This window comes from Lucilia sericata, unplaced genomic scaffold (genome assembly GCF_015586225.1).
Source record: "Lucilia sericata isolate MDLA Ls3-8-SP2 unplaced genomic scaffold, ASM1558622v1 Contig001902F_arrow, whole genome shotgun sequence".
Lineage (NCBI taxonomy): Eukaryota > Metazoa > Arthropoda > Insecta > Diptera > Calliphoridae > Lucilia > Lucilia sericata.
The window spans coordinates 27,284-55,088 of record NW_023995785.1 but is presented as its reverse complement, the minus strand read 5'-3'; the positions used below and the strand labels follow the sequence as shown (position 1 = coordinate 55,088).

General features: G+C 34.6%; 1 protein-coding gene across 2 annotated transcripts; it reads right to left on the bottom strand.

Moving 5' to 3' along the window:
• Window positions 1-3: 3 nt before the first annotated feature.
• Window positions 4-27,435, bottom strand: LOC119612989. Of its 2 annotated transcripts, none has more exons than XM_037968906.1 (6): window positions 25,598-27,435; window positions 17,294-17,730; window positions 16,604-16,927; window positions 13,828-14,002; window positions 13,648-13,758; window positions 4-13,579 (listed from the first exon to the last, which is right to left on the bottom strand). In XM_037968906.1, exons 1-6 carry the CDS (start codon window positions 26,724-26,726, stop codon window positions 630-632), a joined length of 15,126 nt encoding a protein of 5,041 aa, XP_037824834.1. In that variant the 5' UTR covers window positions 26,727-27,435; the 3' UTR covers window positions 4-629. The 2 variants fall into 2 exon arrangements, with proteins under 2 accessions (XP_037824834.1, XP_037824835.1); XM_037968907.1 differs by having other exon boundaries at window positions 26,982-27,435.
• Between the last annotated feature and the right edge of the window lie 370 nt (window positions 27,436-27,805).

The following is a 27,805-nucleotide window of genomic DNA, read 5'->3' as shown; positions in this document are numbered from 1 at the left end:
TAGACTATTATAATCTATAATCTATTCTATAGCATAGTCTATAGTCTACTCTTTAATCTAGTCCATAGTCTGGACTATAGCCCTATCTATAGTCTGAACTAGTTTATAATGTGGACTATAGTTTAACCTAAGGAATCTAAAAGATTCCACAAAAATAACAGCACAAATTTAAATCGGGTTGAAAGAGATGGTATTGCAAATAATTGCTGCTACAAAATCCCACAGATCTTGCAAGATCAGTTTTTTACCTTTAAATTTTTTTAAAAAATACTGGTTTCTCTAAAAATTCTTGGTTTTAAAATAAAAAAAAATAAAATACTGTTATTACAAAATATTTTTTTCGAACTACGAGCTATGGACCATGCTAAAAGGGAGTGATTTTTACATTAATTTGTTTATATATATAATTTTTTTTTTAAATTTGTAAAACAAAAACTATTTATTAATTATAGTATTTGTGCTTGTTCATCTAAATGCCACTAAAATTGTGTATGTTATTTCCACGTAGGATGTCAGAGAAGTGCGTTTATAGGTTATAAATATATATTTTCTAAAAACTATTATATTGTATTCATTAAGTTTATGATTTTTCTTTCTTTTATATAGCGTATATAAATATATATTTAAATTTATTCCTCTTGTCCGTAGTACTCTTCAAAATCTTCAAAATAACTACTATCATGATCTTCTAAATCATGCGGTGATATTAGACGAGCTAAAGAATCCTGACTACTGCCTCTACTATTATCATGATTACTAAGAGCACCACCAGCCCCAGCAGCAGCAGCGGCAATACCTTCTTGTTCTAATTGTATTTCCTCGGTCGTATTAAAATAATAGATTTTATCTGTATGCCCCAAATAAATAGAGGGTACTGCATCCGTTTTAAGTTTATTAGTGTCGTTGTGTTCAAAACATTGTGCCGGGAAATGTCTTTTACATATACGATAATTTTGTGCCCGAAAATCGGTATAGTCTAGTTTTAAATTTGCAAACCATTTGTGTGAGATATCAGGATTATAGGGGAACTTGTAAAGAGGCTTTTGCGGATTAATACAACCATAAACTATACATTGTTCGGGTGGTGTTTGCAAATGTTCGGGTATATCGTTTTGATGTATAAAAGAATTTTCATTTAAATTTAAATTCAAGGTGGGCACGGACCAGGGTTGTAGTTGACCTTGTTCATTAAAGCATATCGTTTCAAAATGTTGTTGACATATATTATATTGATTTTCCTGATAATTGCGAGGATCTATTTTTAGATTAAAACACCATTTTATAAATATTTCCGAATCGTTAGGGAATTCGGTAAATAGACGTATACCTGGGGTTTCTGAATTATTGGTACATTTTTGTACACAACATAAATAGATTTGAGATTTAATGTCGCTTATTACAAAATCGGTTTTAAGAGGAGGAGAACGATTTGTCTGGTTGTATTCATAGTTTTCCGTTCCCTCCAGTTTTTGTATGCTAAAGAGCGAGCAGGGATTAGTTTCAAGTGGTTCTTCTTCTTGGATTTCAAGAATTTCCTGTTTTATATCCAACAAAGGATAGTTATCTGTTTCGGAAAATTTCTTGAGCTCTAATTGTGTTTCCGTTATTTGACTTTCTTCATATGCATTCAGGCAATCATGATTTAAGGAATCTAAGTTTTCACACCATTCCTCGGAATTATCTAGTTCCTGTTTGACCTGTATAAAATCATCTATGGCCGAGGGTTGAGGAGAGTTGAGTGAAGTTTCTAGATCATCTAAATATAATATGGGTATAGCTGTTTCCTTTAAAGTTTTATTTTTATTAAAATCACATTTCTCAAAATGTAAATCACAAATACGCAAAGTTTTCACCTCATAATTCGCACAATTCGTTAGACGTAACCATTTTTTAAGCATTTGAGGGTTTAAGGGAAACTTATATAATCTATTAAGAGATTTTTCCTTTAAACCTTGATTATTAGGACAAGATTTAAGGCAACATTTGCCAGTTGCATCTTGATTATAGGGCAAAACATTACGCTTAGTTTTTTTAGGTAAATTTAAAGTGGGTATTGCCGTATCCAAAAGTTTCTTTTGTGCAAAACATTCGCTGTCAAAGTGTAATTCACAGATTTTTGCTGTTGCTAGAGATTTTAAAGTATTAAAGTCCATATCAATATTATGGCACCAGGTTTTACTTATATCTGTTTTGGGAAAGGGAAATAGTTTTAAAGATTTATACAACATAAATTGATGATCTGTTTTACAACCTGATACCACACATTTATCATATCTGTTCACTTTATATAGTTTAGTGGACTTTGGTTTGAGATTTTCAAAAATTTGTTTTAAATTTTCTTTATTATTTGTTTGCAAAATTTTGCAACTATTTATGTTTTTATGATTGATTTCATAGAGATTTATAAAATGTTTAGCACAAAATTTAATGGCTTGTGTATGACGTTGCCAGTTTAATTCATGTTGTTTTAATTCCCAACTGGATTTGTTGACCTGTAACCAAATATTGTGACAGATACCCTCATTAGGCCAATCATATAGTTGTAAAGTCTCTTCCCTACACAAAGGATGTGAACATTTGGTGTTTATAATTTCTGCTGGCTCATGACTTTCCTCTAAATATAAAGTGGGCACTGAGCCTAGTAGTGGAATTCTTTTTTTGTTTTGTAAAGAAGTGGTCTCAAAATGTTTTAGGCAAACATATGTGCATTCCCTAATCTCTGGTTTATCTTCTAGCTTTAAGTTCTCTAACCATTTTTTATATACCGTCTCACATTTGGTGGGTATTTTACAAAATTCTCCCACCAAACCATCACAGTTTTTAACACAGCAAGTTTTTGAGGTATTCTCTATATCCTCCAGATCTTCTTCAGCATTTCCTTTTATTGCTAAACTGTCTGAAAGTAGAGTAGGCAGCATTCCCGGTTTGGGTTTGCGACAATCTATTAAAGCTTTTCTCTCAAAATGTCTATGACAAATCCAATCATTAGCACTTAAAGTATTCTCTTTGATATTTAAATTGTAACACCATTTACTTTTCAATTCTGCTTGCTCGGGAAATTTGATTCTATTGATTTTATCATATTGTGTAGAACGTTGACAACACTTCACTCTACATCGAAAATAGCTATAGTATTTTAGGGATTCATTAGTTTGATGTATAGCGGGTGAACCCAGCTTTAGGGTAGGCACTGCTCCTATCAGTAAACGATAATGGTTTTTCAGACATTGTTTGTGAAAGTGTTCTATGCAAATTCGAAAACGTCTTAAAGCCCCTTTTGCGCTACACTGTCTTTGATTGAGTTTACAATTGACCAGCCATTGTTCTCGTAATTTGCGTATATTAGGTAGTTTGAAGAGCGGTATATGATCCTGATATTTATGATAGTTGCGACAGGTTTTTATGCAGCAACCTATAGGGTTTTTACCTTTGCTGTTTGGTAGTTTGTCTGGTTCTTCTGTTATTTCTGGATCCATTAATTCATTTTCACTATGATCACTTGGTTCATAATCCGGTCGTGCTTGTAGATAATCATCTTGTGAGTCTTCATAGGGATAGAGTTGTTCGTTGGTAAAACTATCTTGACTGTAGTCTAAATTATCATTTTGCTCGGGATTTTTGTTCTGCTCTAGATATTGTTCTTGTGTCTGATAACTATCTTGTTCCTTAAACTCCTCCAATTCCTGTTTAATTTCATATATAGTAAAAGTATTTTCCTGTTCTTGATTACTCTGCAAATAGTCTTCAGATTGCTTTGAAACTTCTTGTGCAGTAAGCTGCTCTTGGTTCTCTTCCTTAGCTTTCCTAGAAGTTAGTTCAACCTCAGTTTCTGTTATTATATTTAGCAATTTCTGTGGAGTTTCATTTCCCTGTTCCTGCTTTATTTGTTCCTTAATTTCCCTTGAATCTGTAGCATTATCGGTCTCTGTTAAAATTTCCAATAAATTTTCCAAATAAGCATCATCTTGCTGTTGAATGTCCGGCACAACTCCACAATTTTCCAGCTGCTTAACTTCATCTAAATTACCTTCCTTATCTTTACCTACTTCTTCTACCAAATTGTTAATTTCTTGTTCTTTTGCCTCTTTCTTTTCTCTTAAAGTTTCCTTCTCTTTAGCTTTCTTGGTTAAAGGTTTTGTTTTTACAACTTTTGTTATTTTAGCTTTCATACTTAAAGCTTTCTTTCTTAGAGTTTTGGCCTTGGGATCGTAACGATTGATAAGTTTATCGGGTTTTCTTAAATGTTGCAAAGGCCTTAAAGCTTTCGCTCTGAAAGATTTTGACTCCACTTTCTCAGTGTCTAACTTAATATCTAACTCCTTGTTGACCTCCAAATCCTGCTGTTGCTTTTCTTCTGTCTCCTCTTTAGCCTTAGGTGTTACTTTCTCCTCTGTCATTCCCTCTTCTTTAAGTTCCTCTTTAATCTTTGATTTTCCATTAAAATTAGGATTTTTGAAAAGCTTTTTACGATGTCCCAATTTGAGAGTAGGCAAAGCCATGGCTCTAATTAAACCAAATCTATTGAAACATTCCTTTTCAAAGTGTTGACCACATAACTTGGCCTCTCTTAAAGACTCCATGGGAATTTCCTTTTCCAATTGCAAATTATGGCACCATTTCCTTAATAAAGTTTTATCTTTGGGAAAGTTAAACAATTGATCCCAAGGACCTTTACACAATTTAACACAACACTTTAAATAGGCACGTCTTACGGGATTGGTATGAAGATCCTTGGGCGGTTTATTTAGACACAGAGTGGGCACGGAGTATTTACGCAATAACTTATAACCTTTATAAAAACAATCCCTTTCAAAATGATCCGAACAAATTCTCATAGTTTCCTGGTATTGCGTTCGGTTAAGGCCTAAATTGTGTAACCATTTTTGTGTCAAAGTATTGCTGGAGGGGAATTTATATAAATAGATTTCTTTGGATTTATTTAAAATCTGCTTACAGCTGTTTATACAGCAAACATAATAGGCTATCTTATCGGCTGGATTGAGATAAAGTTCGGTTTTGCGTTTCAGCTTTAAAGTAGGCACTGACCAGGATTTTAAAGGTTTAATTTTATCCACTGCCTTGGAAAAGCAATAGTTCTCGAAATGTTTATAACAGACTCTTAAATTTAAAGTACATTGTTGTGTGCCCAAATCCAAATTATGTATCCATTTCTTGGCTTCTGCTAGCTTAAGGGGAAACTTATAAAATGGACCCTTAACGGTTGGACAATTGGATACACAGCAGTGTTTAAGATTTTCATGATGAGAGGGTAAAGCTTCGGGTGGATTGACATATAAACTATTGTTGAAAGGCAACTTTAGGGTGGGCAAAGACCAACGATGTAACTTTTTCTCACTTAAACATCTTTCCTCAAAGTGTTGGGCACATATGCGATAATTGTTGCGCTGATCATAGTCAAATTTTAAACCGGTATTATGCAGCCATTTATTGAATAAAGTTTGATCTTTGGGAAATTTCAACAACTTCCATATTAGTTTGAAACCGGAATTACATTTGGGTATATTACATTTGTAGCTTTGTAGACCAGGTAAAGCTTTAAGCTCATTATAGGTTACCGACAACTTAACATATTCCTTGGATTCTTTAAGAAAGGCGCTATATTTTTCCAAGATTCTTTCGAAAAAGGCCACAAAATGTACGGAACAGATGTATAGCGAGGTATTAAAAGTAGTTTCCATTTCCAGTTCCTGAAACCAAAAACTTTGCAACATTAAATCTTCGGGTAATTTGTGATAGTAGAAACCCTCGATGGTGCAATTATCCAGACAACATTTTATAAAATTATTGCCATAAATATCCGAGTCCGTGTGACCCAAGTTGAGGGTGGGTAAAGCTTGAGTTATTAAATCCTTATTGGATATCTTACAGCTCTGCTCGAAATGTCTATCGCATACACGTAGATCTTTAACCTCGGACTCTTCTACCTGTAATTTCAAATTATACAACCATTTCTCCAAATCCTCTTTGTGCTTGGGAAATCTATACAAATGTTTAGCTTCTTCCGATGTTTGCTGGCAATTCAAAACACAGCATTTTCGTGGCATTTCATACAATTCCTCATTGTTTTTGTAGAACCAGTCTTTGGAGGCTATCTCCAGGAATTTGGTGGGTATGGCATTCTCATGTAGTATCCCTTGTTTGATACAACTCTTATCGAAATGCTTACTGCAGATAACATCCTGGCTATTGTAAGTCTCGGCCGATAAATTCAAATTAAACAGCCATTTCTTAAGTATCTCAGGTTTTTGTGGCATTTTGAATAGCTTCACCTTATCCACACTCGGCGTCTTTTGACAATTCTCCACTAGACATTTACTTTCTTGAGTATTAGAGCTCAACACTAAATGACTCTCGGTTTTAATGCCCAAATTCAAAACAGGTACAGCATTAATTTTCAAATTATCCGAACCCACCATGAAACTTTCGATGCCAAAATGTTTGCTACAAACTTTATAGTGGTTATTTAAAGCCTGTCTCAATTCTATTTGCAAATTGTTGCACCAGATTTTACGCAATTCGAAACTTCGCGGAAAAGCATACAACTTCAAGTTCGTTTCCTTGCACTGCTCAATGCAACATTGTTCCTTAACACTATTGCTATTAACCCTTTTCAAGCGCAACTTGCGACAATTGCGTGTTATGGCTCCCGTATGCCCTAGATTCAAAGTGGGTAAAGCTCCGTTTCTTAAATGCCGTCTTTTGTAGAACACATACGGTTCAAAATGTTCACTGCAGATTTTCAATTTCTTTAGTTTACTTCTATCGTAAGGGAGTCTTAAGTTTTTACACCATTTCTTAACACTCATACTTTCGTTATCCAAAAAGGGTATTAGGAAAATCCTTTCCGTATTAACATTACCACAGTGCTTAAGAAAACATTTTTCTTTTGCTGGCGTTTTGTGCTTAACAGTCTCAAAATCCTTGGGATTATTTTTGTAAATAGGCTCACGATTAGCATAGCTTAGCTCTAGGGTAGGTACAGCCTTGGGATGTAATTTGCCTTTTATGATACAATTGCTTTCGAAATGTTTTGCGCAAATCTGTAAATCGTTGGGTATGCTTAGCTTTTCGGGTAATCTTAGGTTTTTATACCATTTCTTTAGCATAGTCTCATCAGTGGGAAATTTAAATAGCTGCTCCATTGGCTCCTTCGCCAAGTCCTTCTCTTTCTTCTCCTGTTTTACAAATTTCTTGCGTCGACAATGTTTGAGGCAACATAGCCGAAAAACCGATTGCTTGCTGGTTTTACTATGCTTATAGGGCGGTGGAGGCTTTAGATTGCTGTCAGCTTCTGGCAGGTTAACTGTTTCCGTACAATCCTTGGTTACCGTTTTCTTTGGCGGCATTTCCTCTGAATTAGAGTGTTTTGCCTGGCGATTAGGTCCTAGATTCAAAGTAGGCACTGCTCCTTGTCTTAGTCTTCGGGTGCCTATGACACGCAATTCAAAATGATCTATACAAACACGTCCGATACATTCTTCGGGCTGTAAGCCTAGATTATCACACCATTTCTGCAATAACTGAGGATCTTTAGGAAATCCATAAGTGGTTAAGTGTTGTTCCGGGGTTTTCTCCTTACCACAGTGTTTTAGACAACAAATAGGAGCTACTGCATTAAGGGCTTTATCGGTTCTAAGATTAGTGCTATTAGCATAATCCATTTCTAAGGGCAAAGAAGTATTGGTGTTTTCATCTTCTGACAATTCCAATCTTTCACGTTTAACACTAAAACTGTTCGATTCTGTATTGTCTCTCTTTAAGGGGTTTACAGTAGAGTTAGTTTTAGTTTCATTATGGTTATCGTTTAGTTTTTCTAGTTTAGGTTCGGGAGTTTGAGTTGCTCTTAGTTGTTCAGCTTTTTGATCGGGTGTGACCGAACGTGGTTCTCTAAAACCAAAGAATGATTTATTATCCGGTGTTTCGGATCTTAACTTAAGTTGTCCGCTATTGGGCTTTTGTTCAGGAGTTTCGGAACGCAATTCCTTTAAACTAGAAGCGGGGGTTATAGATCTACGTCCTCTTAAACTACTGGCTGGTGTTAAGCAGCCAAATTCTCTTTCATATGAGGAACGAGAACATAAATCCATTAAGTCTTCGGGTGTTAAAGGTGTTATGGAGACTCTTACCTCTTTAAATTTAATAGAACTCCAATCGGTTATGCTAGTGGTAACACTCAATTCATCATCTTCTTGTGGTCGTTTGCTATTACTTTCCTGTTCTTCTAGTACATCTTCTTCCTCCTCTTGCTCATCATAGTAGACCACTTCTTCTTCCTCCTCCAACTCCTCTTCTTCCTCCTCTTCCACCTCTTCCTCCCGTTCTTCCTCTTCTATTTCGGTTTCGCATAATTCTTCATCTTCTTCCTCCTCTTCCTCTTCCTCCCCGGAATGTGGCTCATATTCCTCTTCGTACAATTCTTCTGTGTTTTCTTTTGTTTCTAAAGGATCTACTTTTACTTCCTGTTCCCTGGATTTCAATTTAATTTTCTCTTTTAATTCCTTATTATCGTATATATCCACATCCTCATGGCCCAAATTTAAAGTAGGCACTGCTCCATTTTTCAATTTCTTTTCTCCTATAACCTCCTTTTCAAAATGTTCATGACATATTTTGCCTTTACATTTCTCCAGTTCTAGTTTCAAATTTTTCGACCATTTCTCCAGAAATTCCGGTGATTTGGGAAACACAAATAAACGCACTCCTTGCGCCACCGTATGATTTTTACAGTGCACCAGCACACAACGTTGTATTTGCAGAGATTGTACTTTGCGTGGATTGTCGAAAATAGCATCCGTGTGACCTAAATGCATGGTGGGCACAGCCCAGGCTTTCAGTTGTTTGCCCTCCAGACATCTTTTGTGAAAATGATGATTGCAAATTTTAACATTTTGCAATTTATGCGAGGATTTCATTTGGGAAATTTGTAAATTATGCAGCCATTTACGTTTCATCTTGGGATTGCTGGGCAAACTGTAGAAACGTACACCATGTTTCAATCTAGACTTGCGGCAGCTGGCTATATAGCATTTAGCGCTGTCCAAAGACTTTTTGATCTTAACCTGTTTCAATTGTATGTCGGCTATCTGTTCGGGAGCCTCAAACAACTCTTGACGTATAGTGGTTTTATTGAGATGCTCAGGAGCCTCGTCATGACCCAGATTCAAAGTGGGTATGGCCCAAGAACGTATGCGACAGCTGCCAAAGCATTGTTTTTCAAAATGCAAAGAGCAAATTTTCAATAGAGGTGTAAAATGATGAGACATTTTTAAATTATCACACCATTTCTTTAGTAACTTATCATCACAGGGAAAATTAAAGAGTTTAATGGTATCATCTTCCGAAGATTTTTGATAGCTGCAATTTTTCACCGCACATTTAACAATTTGAGGTCCCAACATTCGTCGATCTAGTTTAGTAAGATCAGGGTTTTTATACAAATGTTTATCTTCCGCTAAAGGTAAATTTAAGGTGGGTATGGCCCAAGATCTTAATCTTTGGTTTTCGGTTATACAATAGGATTCAAAATGCAAGGCGCATACTTTATTCATATAGCGGCGATGTTCATCGGGTATTATGCCGGTATTGTGAGACCATTTATTAACCAAATTTTTGCCATACGGAAAGAAAAACAGTCTTATAGAGGAGTTTAAGAGATTGGTGGGACAGTCGGCCACACGACATTGATAGCTATTGACCACCAAAGATATGTTAGACTTTTGATAATTATATTGTAGTTTCTGAAAATCGGATTTCAAATCGGTATTTTCCTCTGCTAATTCCATCATTTCGGCTTTAAGTTGGCTGAATAGGGTTTGGAAATGTAGGCCACAGATTCTAGCTTCACTGGGTAAGTCCTCTTCATCCGTTTCTCCCAATTCCTTTATCCATAATTGTTTAAATTCTTTGGTTTGCGGCAATTCATAGGGTTCACGCATTATGCTTTTGGGTGCAGAACAGTCTGAGATACAACATTTGATATCTCCTGGCTCTAGACTTAAAGGATCTGTGTTATCTTCCTCTGGTTCCTCACACTCATATTGCTCTCTATTCTCCTCCCTTAAAATGCGTCGTCTCTCTAGTCTTTCGGCATCCTTTTGTTTTATAAACAAATTTGGTCTTATTCTATCGGGATTGATTTGATACAAGTCATCTACATCATCGTGGCCCAAATTCAAAGTGGGTAAAGCTCCAAAGTTTAATCTAGTTTTACCCACACACACCGCCTCGAAATGATCATTGCAGATTTTATATTTTTCTCTTTCCTTGAAATTGAGATAATCTAATTTTAGGTTATGTTTCCATTTGCGGAATAATTTCAAATTCTTGGGGAAACTATTCATTTGAGCTTCATCATATTTGCGCGTTTTACCGCAGGTGGGTACACAACATTTGAAGAGGAATTCTCCGGCTCTTTGTTCGGGCGGTGGATTGGGTATTATATCCACTAAATCATCTTCTCGGTGTCCCAGCTTTAAGGTGGGTATACCCCATTTATATAGCTGGCGTGGTCCTATACATTCCGGTTCGAAATGCTTGCTGCATATCTTAATGCCCACACAATCATTGGGTTCCATTTTAAGATTATTACACCATTTCTTAAGTAAAACATCGTCATCACGGGGAAAACGGAAAAGTCTTATGTCTTCCATATCTTTGCGCGAATCACAGCCATTAACCACACATTTCTCTAGATCAAAGAAAGATCTGGTCTCATTGGGATATAAATCTTTAGCTTCGTGTCCCAGTTTCAAAGTGGGTATAGCTCCAGGGGATAGTTTTCTTTCGCCCACCGAATGAGGCTCAAAATGTTCGGCACAGATTCTTAGCTGAGAGCTTAATTTGCCCTTAGGCCAATTTTTGATGTTATGACGCCATTTATATAATATGGAGCGATTGTTAGGGAAACGGAAGAGTGAAACACCATCTAGTTTTGTTTTACCACATGACTCTATGATGCATTTTCTTTGAGTACCCATTTTGATTTGTTTTAAACGGGCAGGATTTTGATAGATTTTATAGCCGGGAGGAGCATTTAAATCGAGAGTGGGTACAGCCAACGACATGGGACAACGTTTGGTTAATACCGAGGATTCAAAGTGGCTGGAGCAGATGCGTCGATGAGAACTACCCACCAGGGGTAACTGTAAATTGTGACACCATTTCGCCAAAGTCTGGCGGTTATTGTAGGGAAAACGAAACAGGTGAACCTTATCTACCGAGCGCATTTTACGACAATGCGGCAGGCAACAGCGTGGTGACCATTTAATGGCTTCTTGACTGCTGATTAACCTCTCCGGTTTGATTTTCTTTTTATAGATGGTGGGCATGGGCGGTGGATTTTCGAAAAGATGCTCTACTTTAGCGCCCAAATTGAGAGTAGGCATGGCCCAGTTAAGCAAACGTTTGCCTATACAATGCTGTTCGAAATGTAAATTACAAATCTTCATATTGGGCAATTCTGCCACATCCACCTGTAAGTTATGAGCCCATTTAACCAATTGCTCAGCATCCTCGGGTGGTCTATATAATTTGACATCATCAATTTGGGGATTACGTTTACAGCTGACTACACAGCATTCACCTTGCTCATCGCCATTATTGGGGGCAAAAGGCTTAACCCAATTCTCATTAATCTCCTCTTCAGAGGGTAGAGCATGAGGTGCCTCATCCCAGCCTAAATTTAAAGTGGGTATGGCCCATTTTTCCAAACGTTTATTGCGCAAACAGCGATCTTCGAAATGTATCTCGCAGACAGCATCATTAAAGAGTTTCGTACCATCCGGAATGGGTTTCTGCAGATTCTCACACCACTTCTGCAGCAATTCAGGGTGTGTGGGGAATCTATGCAGATTAGCATGATCACGATCACGATTTCTTTTGCACGATTGTATGCAGCAAGTTTCGCGTATATTAAGTTTCTTAATAACATCCGGATTGCGATAGATATTGGTGTCATCGTGACCCAACTCTAGAGTAGGTACAGCAAAGGGTCTCATACAGCCGCCTATGCAATACTTTTCAAAATGAGCACTGCAGATTCTAACACTTTTATGCATTTTAACCAAATCCATTTTCAAATTGTGGCACCATTTCTTCAGCTGTTCCGGCCGCTTGGGAACCGTATGCAGAGTTATATCAGCTGAATGGCGGGTACGTTTACAGGAGGGCACTAGACAAACGTCGCCCAAATCTAAATTATTGGAATTATTAGAGTTTGCAGCAGCAGAGGCCGAATATTTCTGCACCATGGATGAGGCATTCATAAAAACACCATCATAGATATGTGATGATCCAGCCATTTCCTGTTTAAACATTTCAGCATATTTATGAGCCTTAGACGAGGTGGAGGGTTGTGGTGGCGGAGGCGGTGGTGGTGGTGTGTAAAGTTCATTTTCGTAAATATTAAATCTATCATTATGTCCCAAATTTAAAGTAGGCACTGCGCCAGGATTAAGTTTCCTCAAGCCTAAAGCCTCTTTAATGAAATGAGAAGAACATATTTTATGATTTTTACCTCTATACATATTGGGATCTAAGCGCAAATTATAACACCAACGTCTCAGCAAAGTTTCATCGCGTGGAAATCTGTACAAAGATAAATTACAATCATACGATCTGCTGCGGCGACAGAAGGGCAAAAAACATTTCTTTTCCTCTTGATAGATATTCGGATTATCGTGTATTTTACCATAAACCGTGCCCAGATTGAGGGTGGGTATGGCCCAGGGTTTTAAACGAAACTTGCCAAAACATTTCTCCTCAAAATGGCGCGAACAGAAAAATCTATTATCTTTACTATGAACCGGCAAACGGGAATTTTGACACCATTTAATCAAGGTTTTCAAATCGCGTGGAAATACATGAAATTTTACATTAGTTTCGCCACGCTGCGAAGGACAACCCGGCATACTACACTTGGCCATTTCACCGGCCGGAAACCCCCCCGAACTTTCTCTATTCTGATATAAATTACCCACATCATCGTGACCCAAATTGAAAGTGGGCACTGCCCAATAACTTAAGGAATACTTAGCTATACAACGTTTGGGAAAATGTAAACTACAAATACGATATAAACCATAATTAACATTAGGATCATAGATCATTTTCAGATTATGCAACCATTGTGCTAAATACTTTTCATCTCTTGGAAAACCAAAGAATTGTAAGGAAGGCGAAGAGAATTTACGTACCCCACACTTGGGTACACAACAAATGGCATCTTCATCTTGTATGGCATCGTTATTATTAAAGGAATACGATGAATTAGTAGAGCTGGAAGCATTATCTTGAAAATCCTGTAGAAATGCTAAATTTGGATTGGAGCCTGCTGCATAATCGGCAGGAGGATAATCATTGTCATAAGCCGTAAAATCTGATTGATCCATGGGTGGATAAAAGTCAGGTTCTACTTTAATTTCTGTTTTTACCTCTACCTGTGGCTCCAAAGGAAAATCATTAGAGGCATTAAACGAATTAGCTGCTTCCATGGAAGTTTTTGTAGAGGAAGGTTTATTATATAAAGCTTCCAAATGCTGACTATTAGCCGGAGGTATATCTACAATAGAAAACCATTATAAAACATTAAAATTTCCTATTATTTCTCTTCCTCTCTCTATTACCCACCTTTTAAGGAGAACGTATGAGCTATTTCCAAATTCGAACTTTCCGGTTTTCCCAGATAAGGTGTTGTTGACGTGGAGGACGTTGACGACGAGGTAATTGGTTTTTTAAAGGCTATTCAAAAATAAACTTTCAGTTTAGTTCTACTACTTCAAAATAATGTTTTTCATCTTGTTTGTTTACCTTCTTTATCGTAAAATTTTCCACAGAAATCTTCATTGTTTATGTAGTGATCATGCAGTTCCAATGAAGTTTGAAAACATAAACGACAGATACAGCAATCGAAGCGTGGCTGGTATTTATGCTCATTTAGATGGACAAATAATTGATCGCGTTGTGTTACACTTATACAGCATATCTGGGAAAGAAAGAGAGATGAAAATAATTAGTTAAGTTTAAGGAAGAATTACTCAAGAGATTTGCAGGCTTTACATTAAATTTTTCGTTAAAAAAATTTATAGATTTTAATAAAAAAAATTTTGTGAAAATTAGAATTTTTTGTGAAAAATATAATTTTCAGTTAAAAATAGAATTTTTAGTTAAAAATATAATTTTAGGAGAAACATAATTTTAGGAAAAATAAAATTTTTAGTGAAAAGTAGTTTAGTTCTAGTTCGGTTATAGTTCAATTATAGTTCAGTTCTAGATCAGTTCTAGTTAAGTTCTAGTTCGGTTCTAGTTCAGTTCAGTTCTAGTTCAGTTCTAGTTCAGTTCTAGTTCAGTTCTAGTTCAGTTCTAGTTCAGTTCTAGTTCAGTTCTAGTTCAGTTCTAGTTCAGTTCTAGTTCAGTTCTAGTTCAGTTCTAGTTCAGTTCTAGTTCAGTTCTAGTTCAGTTCTAGTAGTTCAGTTCTAGTTCAGTTCTAGTTCAGTTCTAGTTCAGTTCTAGTTCAGTTCTAGTACAGTTCTAGTACAGTTCTAGTTCAGTTCTAGTTCAGTTCTAGTATTCTAGTTCAGTTCTAGTTCAGTTCTAGTTCAGTTCTAGTTCAGTTCTAGTTCAGTTCTAGTCAGTTCTAGTTCAGTTCTAGTTCAGTTCTAGTTCAGTTCTAGTTCAGTTCTAGTTCAGTTTCTAGTTCAGTCTAGTTCAGTTCTAGTTCAGTTTCTAGTTCTAGTTCTAGTTCAGTTCTAGTCAGTTCTAGTTCAGTTCTAGTTCAGTTCTAGTTCAGTTCTAGTTCAGTTCTAGTTCAGTTCTAGTTCAGTTCTAGTCAGTTCTAGTTCAGTTCTAGTTCAGTTCTAGTTCAGTTCTAGTTCAGTCTCGTTCAGTTCTATTCAGTTCTAGTGCAGTTCTTAGTTCAGTTTATTTCAGTGCTAGTTCCGTTCTAGTTCAGTTCTAGTTCAGTTTCTATTTCAGTTCTAGTTCAGTTCTCGTTATTCTGTCAGTTAGTTCAGTTCTGGTTCAGTTCTAGTTCAGTTCTAGTTTTTCAGTTGCTATTCAGTTCTAGTTCAGTTCTGTTCAGTTTTATTCAGTTTGTTCTCGTTCAGTTCTCGTTCATTCTGTTCAGTATAGTTCAGTTCTAGTTCAGTTCTAGGTTCAGTTCTAGTTCCAGTTCTAGTTCAGTTCTAGTTCAGTTCTAGTTCAGTTCTAGTTCAGTTCTAGTTCAGTTCTAGTTTCAGTTTAGTTTCAGTTCTAGTTCAGTTCTAGTTCAGTTCTAGTTCAGTTCTAGTTCATAGTTCTAGTTCTAGTTTGTTCTAGTTCAGTTCTAGTTCAGTTCTAGTTCAGTTCTAGTTCAGTTCTAGTTCAGTTCTAGTTCAGTTCTAGTTCAGTTCTAGTTCGTTCTAGTTCAGTTCTAGTTCAGTTCTAGTTCAGTTCTAGTTCAGTTCTAGTTCAGTGCGAGGGCAGGGGCGAGGGCGAGGCAGTAGGGGCAGGGCGAGGGCAGTTCGAGGGCAGGGCAGGGCCGGTCGAGCGAGGGCAGGCGAGGGCAGTTCTAGGTCAGTTCAGTCAGTTCTAGGCAGTTCGAGTCAGTCGAGGTTCAGTTCTAGTTCAGTTCTAGTTCAGTTCTAGTTCAGTTCTAGTTCGTGTCTAGTTCTAGTTCAGTTCTAGTTCAGTTCTAGTTCAGTTCTAGTTCAGTTCTAGTTCAGTTCAGTTCTAGTTCAGTTCTAGTTCAGTTCTAGTTCAGTTCTAGTTCAGTTCTAGTTCAGTTCTAGTTCAGTTCTAGTTCAGTTCTAGTTCAGTTCTAGTTCAGTTCAGTTCTAGTTCAGTTCTAGTTCAGTTTAGTTCTAGTTCAGTTCTAGTTCAGTTCTAGTTCAGTTCTAGTTCAGTTCTAGTTCAGTTCTAGTTCAGTTCTAGTCAGTTCTAGTTCAGTTCTAGTTCAGTTCTAGTTCAGTTCTAGTTCAGTTCTAGTTCAGTTCTAGTTCAGTTCTAGTTCAGTTCTAGTTCAGTTCTAGTTCAGTTCTAGTTCAGTTCTAGTTCAGTTCTAGTTCAGTTCTAGTTCAGTTCTAGTTCAGTTCTAGTTCAGTTCTAGTTCAGTTCTAGTTGTCAGTTCTAGTTCAGTTCTAGTTCAGTTCTAGTTCAGTTCTAGTTCAGTTCTAGTTCAGTTCTAGTTCAGTTCTAGTTCAGTTCTAGTTCAGTTCTAGTTCAGTTCTAGTTCAGTTCTAGTTCAGTTCTAGTTCAGTTCTAGTCACTTCTAGTTCAGTTCTAGTTCAGTTCTAGTTCAGTTCTAGTTCAGTTCTAGTTCAGTTCTAGTTCAGTTCTAGTTCAGTTCTAGTTCAGTTCTAGTTCAGTTCTAGTTCAGTTCTAGTTCAGTTCTAGTTCAGTTCTAGTTCAGTTCTAGTTCAGTTCTAGTTCAGTTCTAATTCAGTTCTAGTTCAGTTCTAGTTCAGTTCTAGTTCAGTTCTAGTTCATTTCAAGTTCTGTTCTAATTCAGCTCTAGTTCTGTTGTAGTTCAGTTTTAGTTCTTCTCTAGTTCAATTCTAGATCTAGTTATGTCCTACAAAAAGATTTAACTTTATCCTGACATACTTACATTACATTTAAACATTTCATATTCATGCTGTCCGTATTCATGTTGTTCACACTCTTCGATGGTTTCATAGAATTTCCCGCAATATTTCTGACAAAAATATCTATGTGAACGATGTAATTGCTCATGTGTCTGCAGCTCCTCATTAGACATAAAGGACATGGGACATACGGAGCATTTAAAATCGTATTCAACAATATTGCAACTGGATTGAGCAACATGTTGTGTATAGTTTTGACGTTTTAAAAAAACTTGTTTACATCGTTGGCATATGGGCAGAGTTGAGGAACGTTCTGTTTGTAATTTGCGACGAGGAAAGTTAAGGGGCTGTGCACAAAAAAAAAATCATAGAAAGAAATAAGAAAAAAATTACAGAATGAGTGAAAATAACAACAACAACAACGACAAGAAAAACAAACAATAAATTTGTACCAAAACAAAAAAACGAGAAAAAATGAATGAAAATATTTGTGTTGTAGTACCGTTGTAGTAAATGTTTGTGCGAAAATGTGTAAATTTGTATGTATGAATGTAAATGTACATAAATATATACATATATGTATATACGTATGAATGTGTGTAGTATATGGTGTATAGTATTGTAGGTTATGTTATTGTTTATTTTTGTTGTTATTTCGTGTTTTTTTTCTGCAATCATATTGTTTTGTTTTGGATTTTTTATTTTGATTTTACCTTTGCTTCTGTTTTTATATTAGCCAAGGATATTTGCTGATGCTGTTGTTCTGGTTGTTGCTGTTGTTGTTGTTCTTGTTTCTGTGGTTTTTGCTCTACTGGTAGTAACGTAGTAGTAGAATTCTCGGAATTTAAACATTGTTGTGTTTGTTGGGAAACATCTTCATTATGAGTATTTTCACTCTGATGTTGTGGATAATCATGAGGTTCTTGCTTTATTTGCTGTTGTTGTTGCTGCTGGTGTTGATGATGTAGTTGTTGCTCATGTAAAATCTGTTGTTGAGTACGTTGTTGCTGCTGTTGTTGATGTAGCTGTTGTTGTTGCTGTTTTTGCAGTTCATATTGTTTACGTTTTTCTTCCATGTGAAAAGAAGAATTGTTTTCAATTTGTGGCGCACTTTTGTGATAACTACTACTCATATCATCCACAGGTTCAGCTAAACAAGAAATAATAAAAAAACATTGTTTATTGCAATTGTGAATAAATTATAATGTAATTAAAATAGAACTGAACTAGAACTCAAGTTGAAATGAACTAATACTCAACTATAAATTAACTAGAACCAATTTAGAACTGATCAAAAACTTATATAGATCTGAACTATAACTGTACTAGAACTGAACTAGTACTGAACTACATAGATATGGAACTAAACTAGAACAGAACTAGAACTAAACTATAACTAAACTATAACTGAACTAGAACTGAACTAGAACTGAACTAGACCTGAACTAGAACTGAACTAGAACTGAACTGGAACTGAACTAGAACTGAACTAGAACTGAACTAGAACTGAACTAGAACTGAACTAGAACTGAACTAGATCTGAACTAGAACTGAACTAGAACTGAACTAGAACTGAACTAGAACTGAACTAGAACTGAACTAGAACTGAACTAGAACTGAACTAGAACTGAACTAGAACTGAACTAGAACTGAACTAGAACTGAACTAGAACTGAACTAGAACTGAACTAGAACTGAACTAGAACTGAACTAGAATTGAACTAGAACTGAACTGAACTAGAACTGAACTAGAACTGAATTAGAACTGAACTAGAACTGAACTAGAACTGAACTAGAACTGAACTAGAACTGAACTAGAACTGAACTAGAACTGAACTAGAACTGAACTAGAACTGAACTAGAACTGAAGAACTGAACTAGAACTGAACTAGAACTGAACTAGAACTGAACTAGAACTGAACTAACTGAACTAGAACTGAACTAGAACTGAACTAGAACTGAACTAGAACTGAACTAGAACTGAACTAGAACTGAACTAGAACTGAACTAGAACTGAACTAGAACTGAACTAGAACTGAACTAGAACTGAACTAGAACTGAACTAGAACTGAACTAGAACTGAACTAGAACTGAACTAGTACTGAACTAGAACTGAACTAGTACTGAACTAGAACTGAACTAGAACTGAACTAGAACTGAACTAGAACTGAACTAGAACTGAACTAGAACTGAACTAGAACTGAACTAGAACTGAACTAGAATTGAACTAGAACTAGAACTGAACTAGAACTGAACTAGAACTGAACCAGAACTGAACTAGAACTGAACTAGAACTCGACTAGAACTGATCTAGAACTGAACTAGAACTGAACTAGAACTGAACTAGAACTGAATTAGAACTCAACTAGAACTGAACTTGAACTGATCTAAAACTGAACTAGAACTGAACTAGAACTGAACTAGAACTGAACTAGAACTGAACTAGAACTGAACTAGAACTGAACTAGAACTGAACTAGAACTGAACTAGAACTGAACTAGAACTGAACTAGAACTGAACTAGAACTGAACTAGAACTGAACCAGAACTGAACTAGAACTGAACCAGAACTGAACTAGAATTGAACTAGAACTAGAACTGAACTAGAACTGAACTAGAACTGAACTAGAACTGAACTAGAACTGAACTAGAACTGAACTAGAACTGAACTAGAACTGAACTAGAACTGAACTAGAACTGAACTAGAACTGTACTAGAACTGAACTAGAACTGAACTAGAACTGAACTAGAACTGAACCAGAACTGAACTAGAACTGAACCAGAACTGAACTAGAATTGAACTAGAACTAGAACTGAACTAGAACTGAACTAGAACTGAACTAGAACTGAACTAGAACTGAACTAGAACTGAACTTGAACTGATCTAAAACTGATCTAGAACTGAACTAGAATTCAACTAAAACTCGACTAGAACTGAACTAAAAATCAACTAGAGAACTGGTCTAGAACTGATAGATAAGTAATACATACTTACACACATACATATGTATAAAATTCATAAATTAAAATCTGTAGTAAAATATTTTTTTTTTTAACTTTAAGCAAATAAAGAAAATTTGCTTTAACATTTAATGCTTTAAGAATGTTTTAATATTGATTTTTGTAATTGAATAAAAACTTTTCAGTTATTATCTTTAATAAAAATGGAGAACATTTAAAGTTTTTCATGTACATTCAGTTAAAGTTTTTGTGCAAATAACACCCTTTTAGAAATAAAGCAAAAATAAATCTACCAAATTTGAACAACTACTATCACCCCCTCTCCTTCACCGAAAAAGGTGTCAAATGGCAAAAAGCCATTAACAAACATTTATAGATGGAAATTTACTTAAAGAGAGAAATATACACAACAAAAAGTGGAAAAGAAAAAACTGAACATGACCCCAAACAACCTTAACAAAGGAATAATTTTGTATTTAATAAATTTATTACGTAAATAATAATTATTTTATTTATTATTAAAAATAAATATTAAAAAAAAATGTAAAAGATAGCTAGAAGATAGATAGATAGATAGATAGATAGATAGATAGATAGATAGATAGATAGATAGATAGATAGATAGATAGATAGATAGATAGATAGATAGATAGATAGATAGATAGATAGATAGATAGATAGATAGATAGATAGATAGATAGATAGATAGATAGATAGATAGATAGATAGATAGATAGATAGATAGATAGATAGATAGATAGATAGATAGATAGATAGATAGATAGATAGATAGATAGATAGATAGATAGATAGATAGATAGATAGATAGATAGATAGATAGATAGATAGATAGATAGATAGATAGATAGATAGATAGATAGATAGATAGATAGATAGATAGATAGATAGATAGATAGATAGATAGATAGATAGATAGATAGATAATAGTAAAAAATATAGAAAAATATAAAATTTTGAAATATTCAAAGAAAATTTAAAAGCTTTATTTAAAGCAAAGTTACTTATTTTTTGTAAGGAAAAATATAAATTACTTTGCAAAATTTTCTAGATTATTTATACTTGGGGGCAAAATTATTTACTTATGTACACAAAGAAATGAAAAACGAACAAAATAATGATATATTCGTTTAGCTCTATTAGTTATAGTATGTGCAAATGTTGAAAATGGATAGTATTACATTTATAGGGATACAACTTAAAAACACGAGTCAATAATTTTGGGTGTGTATACTAGTAGCAAGCCATATACAATTATTTCTATATATTTAGAGAGGAATGTATTGAGTTTGATGGGGTATACTATATTGTATATGTACACATATAACTTGTGGGTATAGGTAGAGATATTATAGATGGAGATGGATGATTTCCAAATGCTGTTGCCACAAAATGAAACCAACCAGCAAAGCCAAAACCAAACCAATCCATAGACATACCAGAGCAGCAGTCTCTACTGTTTCTACGTGTTTTTTTTTTTTTTTAGTTTTCTTGTTTTATTTTATAAAATTATATTTTGTTCGTCTTTAATTTTTTGGCTCATGGCAAAATATATATTCGTATTTCGTAAACGAATAACTCTCTGCTGGTTGTATTACTACCAAAAAAAACTTTTCTTGGCATTAAAAACTTTTATGTATTTTTCCCACTTTTATGAAAGTTGTTCTTTAATGTATTTTTTTTACAGTTTAGTATATAGCAAAAATATTAAAAGTATAGTTAGTATAGAGTTGTGTATATATACTACGTACTATATCCCTTGCTTAAATGAAAACCCACCCAGACCTAAAGCTGACATCGTTGTCTTCCACTAACATTACCCACTTTTATAGCTTCCCAACTCTATAAATTGGAAATGTTGATTATACAGCATAATGATAAAAAAATAAAAAAAATAAAAAAAAAAATAATTTATAAAATATTGCAAAAATTCTTGTTCCTTTTCCAAAAACAGAAATGTAATATAATCAAAATTGATTACTTTGTTTTCATGAATTTCAGTTGGTTTATAGTTGGATAGATTTTTATGTTCAAAAGTACTTGGAAGTTTACAATTTGAGTTATTTTCTCAATTCTTGTTTGGGTGTTTTTTTTTTTTTTTTTTTTGGTCGTGTATTCATGGTACTTTATGTTCCTCAAACATTTCACTTCGCCTTTGGTTGGTTGGTTGGTTGGTTAGTTGGATAGGTAGGTCAGTCACTTTACAAGTGGAAGTAATAACAGCCGTCATTGTAAATGTACTAGTTGTAGTAGTCGTTGTCGTCGTCGTCGTCTCCATCTACATCGTGTTATTTTTTTTTGGTTTCGTCTTTGTCGTCGTCACCTTAAAATCAACCTCCTGTCTCACCGTCCCTCCACAAAAATATTCATCATCATGTTTTTTTTTTTTTTTGTTGTTCGTTGATGACGATGATGATGATGATGATGCTCTTTGTAAATATTTACTCAGCTCTTGCTGGATACATACTAAAAATTATAGATTATTTTCTTTCCATTTACAAAAATTTTCAATGTATTTCTCTCTACCTAACAAATAAAAACTGCAATGTAGAACATTTTTTCTGATTATATCATCAATTTTTTGTAGTTTTTCTTCTTTGGTTTTTCGTTTTTATTTTCATGTTTTCTATCCATTTTTGTAATTTTTTCGTTTTTTAAGTTTTTTAATTGAATTTGCAAAATTATTTTGTTATTTAATAGATTTTTTTTGTAATTATATTAAATATTTATTATTTTTAATTTTTTACAAATTTAATGTAATATTCTATATTAAATTATTTTTCAAATTTTAAACTTTTTAAAAAACTTTTATTTCTATTAATTTATTTAAAAATATCTTCAAAATAAACCTTTAATTTTTAATTAATGAATTTTTCCAAAATTTTTCCAATAAATCTATAGTTTTCAAAAAATATTTCAATAATTTTTTTCTTTTTTTTCCTAACTCGTTTCCCTACTCGTTCTGCTTTCACGTTAAGAACTAATTTTCTAGAAGTTTCTACTTATAACATGTATATTACTCGAAAGTCACCGACATAGCCGAAATTTTTTTCAATTTTTTTTAAATTTACCATCGCCATCTTTGACAGAAGGCAAGAGACCACATTGTCCCGTTTCTGGCTTTCTCCTCATTCATATTAATATCTCCTGGAGAGGCGATTGGCTTCTTAAGTTTCAGTTGCAATTCAGTTCTAATTCCGTTATAGTTCAGTTATAGTTTTTTTTCATTTATTTATTCATTGCAGAAATTACATAAAGAAATTAGATTAATACTAAACAGTTGTAGTTCAGTTGTACTTCAGCTTCAATTGTAGTTCAGTTAAAGCTCAGTTGTAGTTCAGTTGTACTTCAGTTGTAGTTTAGTTGTAGTTCAGTTGTAGTTCAGTTGTAGTTCAGTTGTAGTTCAGTCGTATTTCAGTTGTAGTTCAGTTGCAGTTCAGTAGTTTAGTAGTATAGTTTAGTAGTTTAGTTGAAATTCAGTTCTAGTTCAGTTCTAGTTCAGTTCTAGTTCAGTTCTAGTTCAGTTCTAGTTCAGTTCTAGTTCAGTTCTAGTTCAGTTCTAGTTCAGTTCTACTTCAGTTCTAGTTCAGTTCTAGTTCAGTTCTAGTTCAGTTCTAGTTCAGTTCTAGTTCAGTTCTAGTTCAGTTCTAGGTTAGTTCTAGTTCAGTTCTAGTTCAGTTCTAGTTCAGTTCTAGTTCAGTTCTAGTTCAGTTTTAGTTCAGTTCTAGTTCAGTTCTAGTTCAGTTCTAGTTCAGTTCTAGTTCAGTTCTAGTTCAGTTCTAGTTCAGTTTTAGTTCAGTTCTAGTTCAGTTCTAGTTCAGTTCTAGTTCAGTTCTAGTTCAGTTCTAGTTCAGTTCTAGTTCAGTTCTAGTTCAGTTCTAGTTCAGTTCTAGTTCAGTTCTAGTTCAGTTCTAGTTCAGTTCTAGTTCAGTTCTAGTTCAGTTCTAGTTCAGTTCTAGTTCAGTTCTAGTTCAGTTCTAGTTCAGTTCTAGTTCAGTTCTAGTTCAGTTCTAGTTCAGTTCTAGTTCAGTTCTAGTTCAGTTCTAGTTCAGTTCTAGTTCAGTTCTAGTTCAGTTCTAGTTCAGTTCTAGTTCAGTTCTAGTTCAGTTCTAGTTCAGTTCTAGTTCAGTTCTAGTTCAGTTCTAGTTCAGTTCTAGTTCAGTTCTAGTTCAGTTCTAGTTCAGTTCTAGTTCAGTTCTAGTTCAGTTCTAGTTCAGTTCTAGTTCAGTTCTAGTTCAGTTCTAGTTCAGTTCTAGTTCAGTTCTAGTTCAGTTCTAGTTCAGTTCTAGTTCAGTTCTAGTTCAGTTCTAGTTCAGTTCTAGTTCAGTTCTAGTTCAGTTCTAGTTCAGTTCTAGTTCAGTTCTAGTTCAGTTCTAGTTCAGTTCTATTTCAGTTCTAGTTCAGTTCTAGTTCAGTTCTAGTTCAGTTCTAGTTCAGTTCTAGTTCAGTTCTAGTTCAGTTCTAGTTCAGTTCTAGTTCAGTTCTAGTTCAGTTCTAGTTCAGTTCTAGTTCAGTTCTAGTTCAGTTCTAGTTCAGTTCTAGTTCAGTTCTAGTTCTAGTTCAGTTCTAGTTCAGTTCTAGTTCAGTTCTAGTTCAGTTCTAGTTCAGTTCTAGTTCAGTTCTAGTTCAGTTCTAGTTCAGTTCTAGTTCAGTTCTAGTTCAGTTCTAGTTCAGTTCTAGTTCAGTTCTAGTTCAGTTCTAGTTCAGTTCTAGTTCAGTTCTAGTTCATCTATTTCAGTTCTAGTTCAGTTCTAGTTCAGTTTTAGTTCAGTTCTAGTTCAGTTCTAGATCAGTTCTAGATCAGTTCTAGTTCAGTTGTAGTTCAATTCTCAATAATTCTGGCATGAAGTTCGGTAAGGGTCTGCGTCCCACGTACTGTTCAACTCACCAATATCCTTATCTATCTATCTATCTATCTATCTATCTATCTATCTATCTATCTATCTATCTATCTATCTATCTATCTATCTATCTATCTATCTATCTATCTATCTATCTATCTATCTATCTTCTATCTATCTATCTATCTATCTATCTATCTATCTATCTATCTATCTATCTATCTATCTATCTATCTATCTATCTATCTATCTATCTATCTATCTATCTATCTATCTATCTATCTATCTATCTATCTATATATCTATCTATCTATCTATCTATATCTCTATCTATCTATCTATCTATCTATCTACCTATCTATCTATCTATCTATCTATCTATCTACCTATCTATCTATCTATCTATCTATCTATCTATCTATCTATCTATCTATCTATCTATCTATCTATCTATCTATCTATCTATCTATCTATCTATCTATCTATCTATCTATCTATCTATCTATCTATCTATCTATCTATCTATCTATCTATCTATCTATCTATCTATCTATCTATCTATCTATCTATCTATCTATCTATCTATCTATCTATCTATCTATCTATCTATCTATCTATCTATCTATCTATCTATCTATCTATCTATCTATCTATCTATCTATCTATCTATCTATCTATCTATCTATCTATCTATCTATCTATCTATCTATCTATCTATCTATCTATCGATCTATCTATCTATCTATCTATCTATCTATCTATCTGTCTGTCTGTCTATCTATCTATTTATCTATCTATCTACCTATCTATCAATCTATCTATCTATGTACCTAGTTTAAATAGCATTATCTTGCAGTTCTAATTTGACTTCTGCAAAAATTCAATTCAAATTCTACAATCCCAATGTCCATTGACAGGTTGTTTCTAATACCAATAACAATAAATCGAATTAGTTTTAATAAACTTAAAACATTTTGAAAAAACGCAAGAGTAAAGATGACACCATTGTTTTCCAAGTAAAATACCAGCAGACAAAATTACTAATAACTTTACATGATATTCACCGAAATTTCTGCTAAAATCGAAACTACTTCGACAATGTAAAAATAAGCATAATTTGAAGAAGGAAAACCCAACTTTGTCTTTTTACTTTACATACAGCAAACAAACAGGCAGTGATGTCAAAAAATACAACTTACATTTTATGATGATTTCCTCGGTTTGTATAGACGGTGTTACGGTTATTTGCTCTACTGGCTCAGATTTAATATGTTGTAACATGGGGGGTATAACTTGTGAATGTGACCGATGGAGCGAAGTTGGTGGAGCATGATGATAATAATGTTGTTGTTGTTGATGCTGCTGCTGGTGATGGTGATGAGCCTGATGATGCTGATGAAGAGACGTTTGATGTGGATGATGAGTCGACGTTGGTGCATGGTGATGATGATGGGAATGATGAGGATGCAGAGAATGCGAGGCAGCAGCTAAATGATGATGTGAAGAGGAGGCAGGCGAAGAATGATGGCGTTGATTGGGTTGAGAATATAAAGAATTGTGAGAATAGGCATCAAAACCTGCTGCTGATCGAACACTTGAACTGCCGGCGGCTGTTGATAACATAGAGTGGGAATGTGCTGCTGCACTACTACTGTGAGCATGTTGTTGTGCTGTTGATTGTGTTGCTAACAATTCAAGGTCAAAGATTCTGTTACGAGCTGCATAGGCACCACCAGCACCACTATTAGCTGTTGGTGCATTGCTTGGCGCAGCACCCCCACTAATGCCAGCACCAACAACACTCGCACTCGAACCAGTCAAAGCAGCAGCAGAAGAATAATGATGTGCAGGGGAAGAAGAAACCGGCATGTTGTGTGTACTGCCCATTGTTGCTGTATTGTGTGGTGAACTCGGCACTGTAACCCCACCACCACCTGAACTACTAACACCACCTACCCCACCCCCTCCACCAACTCCTCCTGCAACATAACCACTTGTAAACATATGAGGAGCCATCGAATGGCTGTGATGTTGAGCTTGATGGTGCGGCTGCTGCTGTTGCTGGTGTGGAACATGATGGGAATGATGATGAGGATGTTGAGCAGATGGATGCTGAATATGGCGCGAATCTCTTAAATGAAGACCATGTTGATAATGTTGTGGCGCGTACCATTGCTGCTGTTGTTGCTGATGATGATGTTGCTGCTGCTGCTGCTGTGCCGCAGTCAAGTGATGCGGATGATGATGTTGTTGAGCCTGTTGTTGCTGCTGGGGGTGTTGATAGGGAGCATGTATATGATAATGTTTACGTTGATTATTTTGTGACATTTTGTAAACATTAAATGCAACAACAACACAAATGTAAACACAAAATTTCTTGGTAATTTACGCACATAAACACACGCACGAGTACATTTACTTTTAAGTGAAAGAATGAAAAAACAGGAAAAATAAACAAACAACAAACCGGCGAAATCAAATCAAAATATAAACAAACACTCGGCTGTCACTACTTTTTGCCCGTATTGTTGTTGTTGTTTTTTATTATTACAGCCGCTTTGTTTTTGTTTTTTATTTATTTACCAAAAAACCAAAACATAAACACTCTCACTCTTTCTCTCTTTCCGACGTTGTTATTTTTTCATTGCATTTTCACTCTCCTTTTATTTATTTATTTTGCACTCTCTTTATATACCATTTTTTGTGTGCCTTTTATGTATTCACATCTTTTTATTTTTTCCTACTTCTACTTTTTCATATATTTTTTCTTCTTCGTCGTTCGTGTTAAGCTTTGTAATCTGACTTCCCAATTAGAAAAATTTTTCACTTTTGAATTTTCCATTAAAAATCTCACATTTTCGGCACATTTCTTGTAATTTTCTTATAGTTTATTAAGCATTTATGGGTTGTAAATAGATTTATGTTGTTTTTAATGCGTTTTTATGGTTTATTTTGTTATTATTTTTATTGAAAAAGCACTTGTAAAAAATTAACGCAGATTTGCCGTACACGAAAATAATACAACCACTCGCTTTGGTGCCACTTTGACAACTGATTTAAAAATCCAGTGTTGGCATGTGGCGTGTGTTAAGTTTACGTGCAAAAAGTGGTAAACAAAAAGTTCCAAATCTATAAAAAAGGTACTAAAATTGGCTTTGATAATTTGGAACAATGATTGTGAACTTTGAACTCGGAGTTATATTGGTGTTTCTAATGGTTTGAATATAAAATTAAAATTTTAATGGAAGCAGATTAGATAGATAGATAGATAGATAGATAGATAGATAGATAGATAGATAGATAGATAGATAGATAGATAGATAGATAGATAGATAGATAGATCGATAGATAGATAGATAGATAGATAGATAGATAGATAGTAGATAGATAGATAGATAGATAGATAG

Coding starts and splice junctions, on each gene's coding strand:
- LOC119612989 (XM_037968906.1), bottom strand. CDS start 26,726: ATGTCACAAAATAATCAACGTAAACATTATCATATACATGCTCCCTAT. Junction 16,928..17,293: donor ATATAAAAACAGAAGCAAAG/GTAAAATCAAAA, acceptor TTTTGTGCACAG/CCCCTTAACTTTCCTCGTCG. Junction 13,580..13,647: donor TCATACGTTCTCCTTAAAAG/GTGGGTAATAGA, acceptor TTTCTATTGTAG/ATATACCTCCGGCTAATAGT.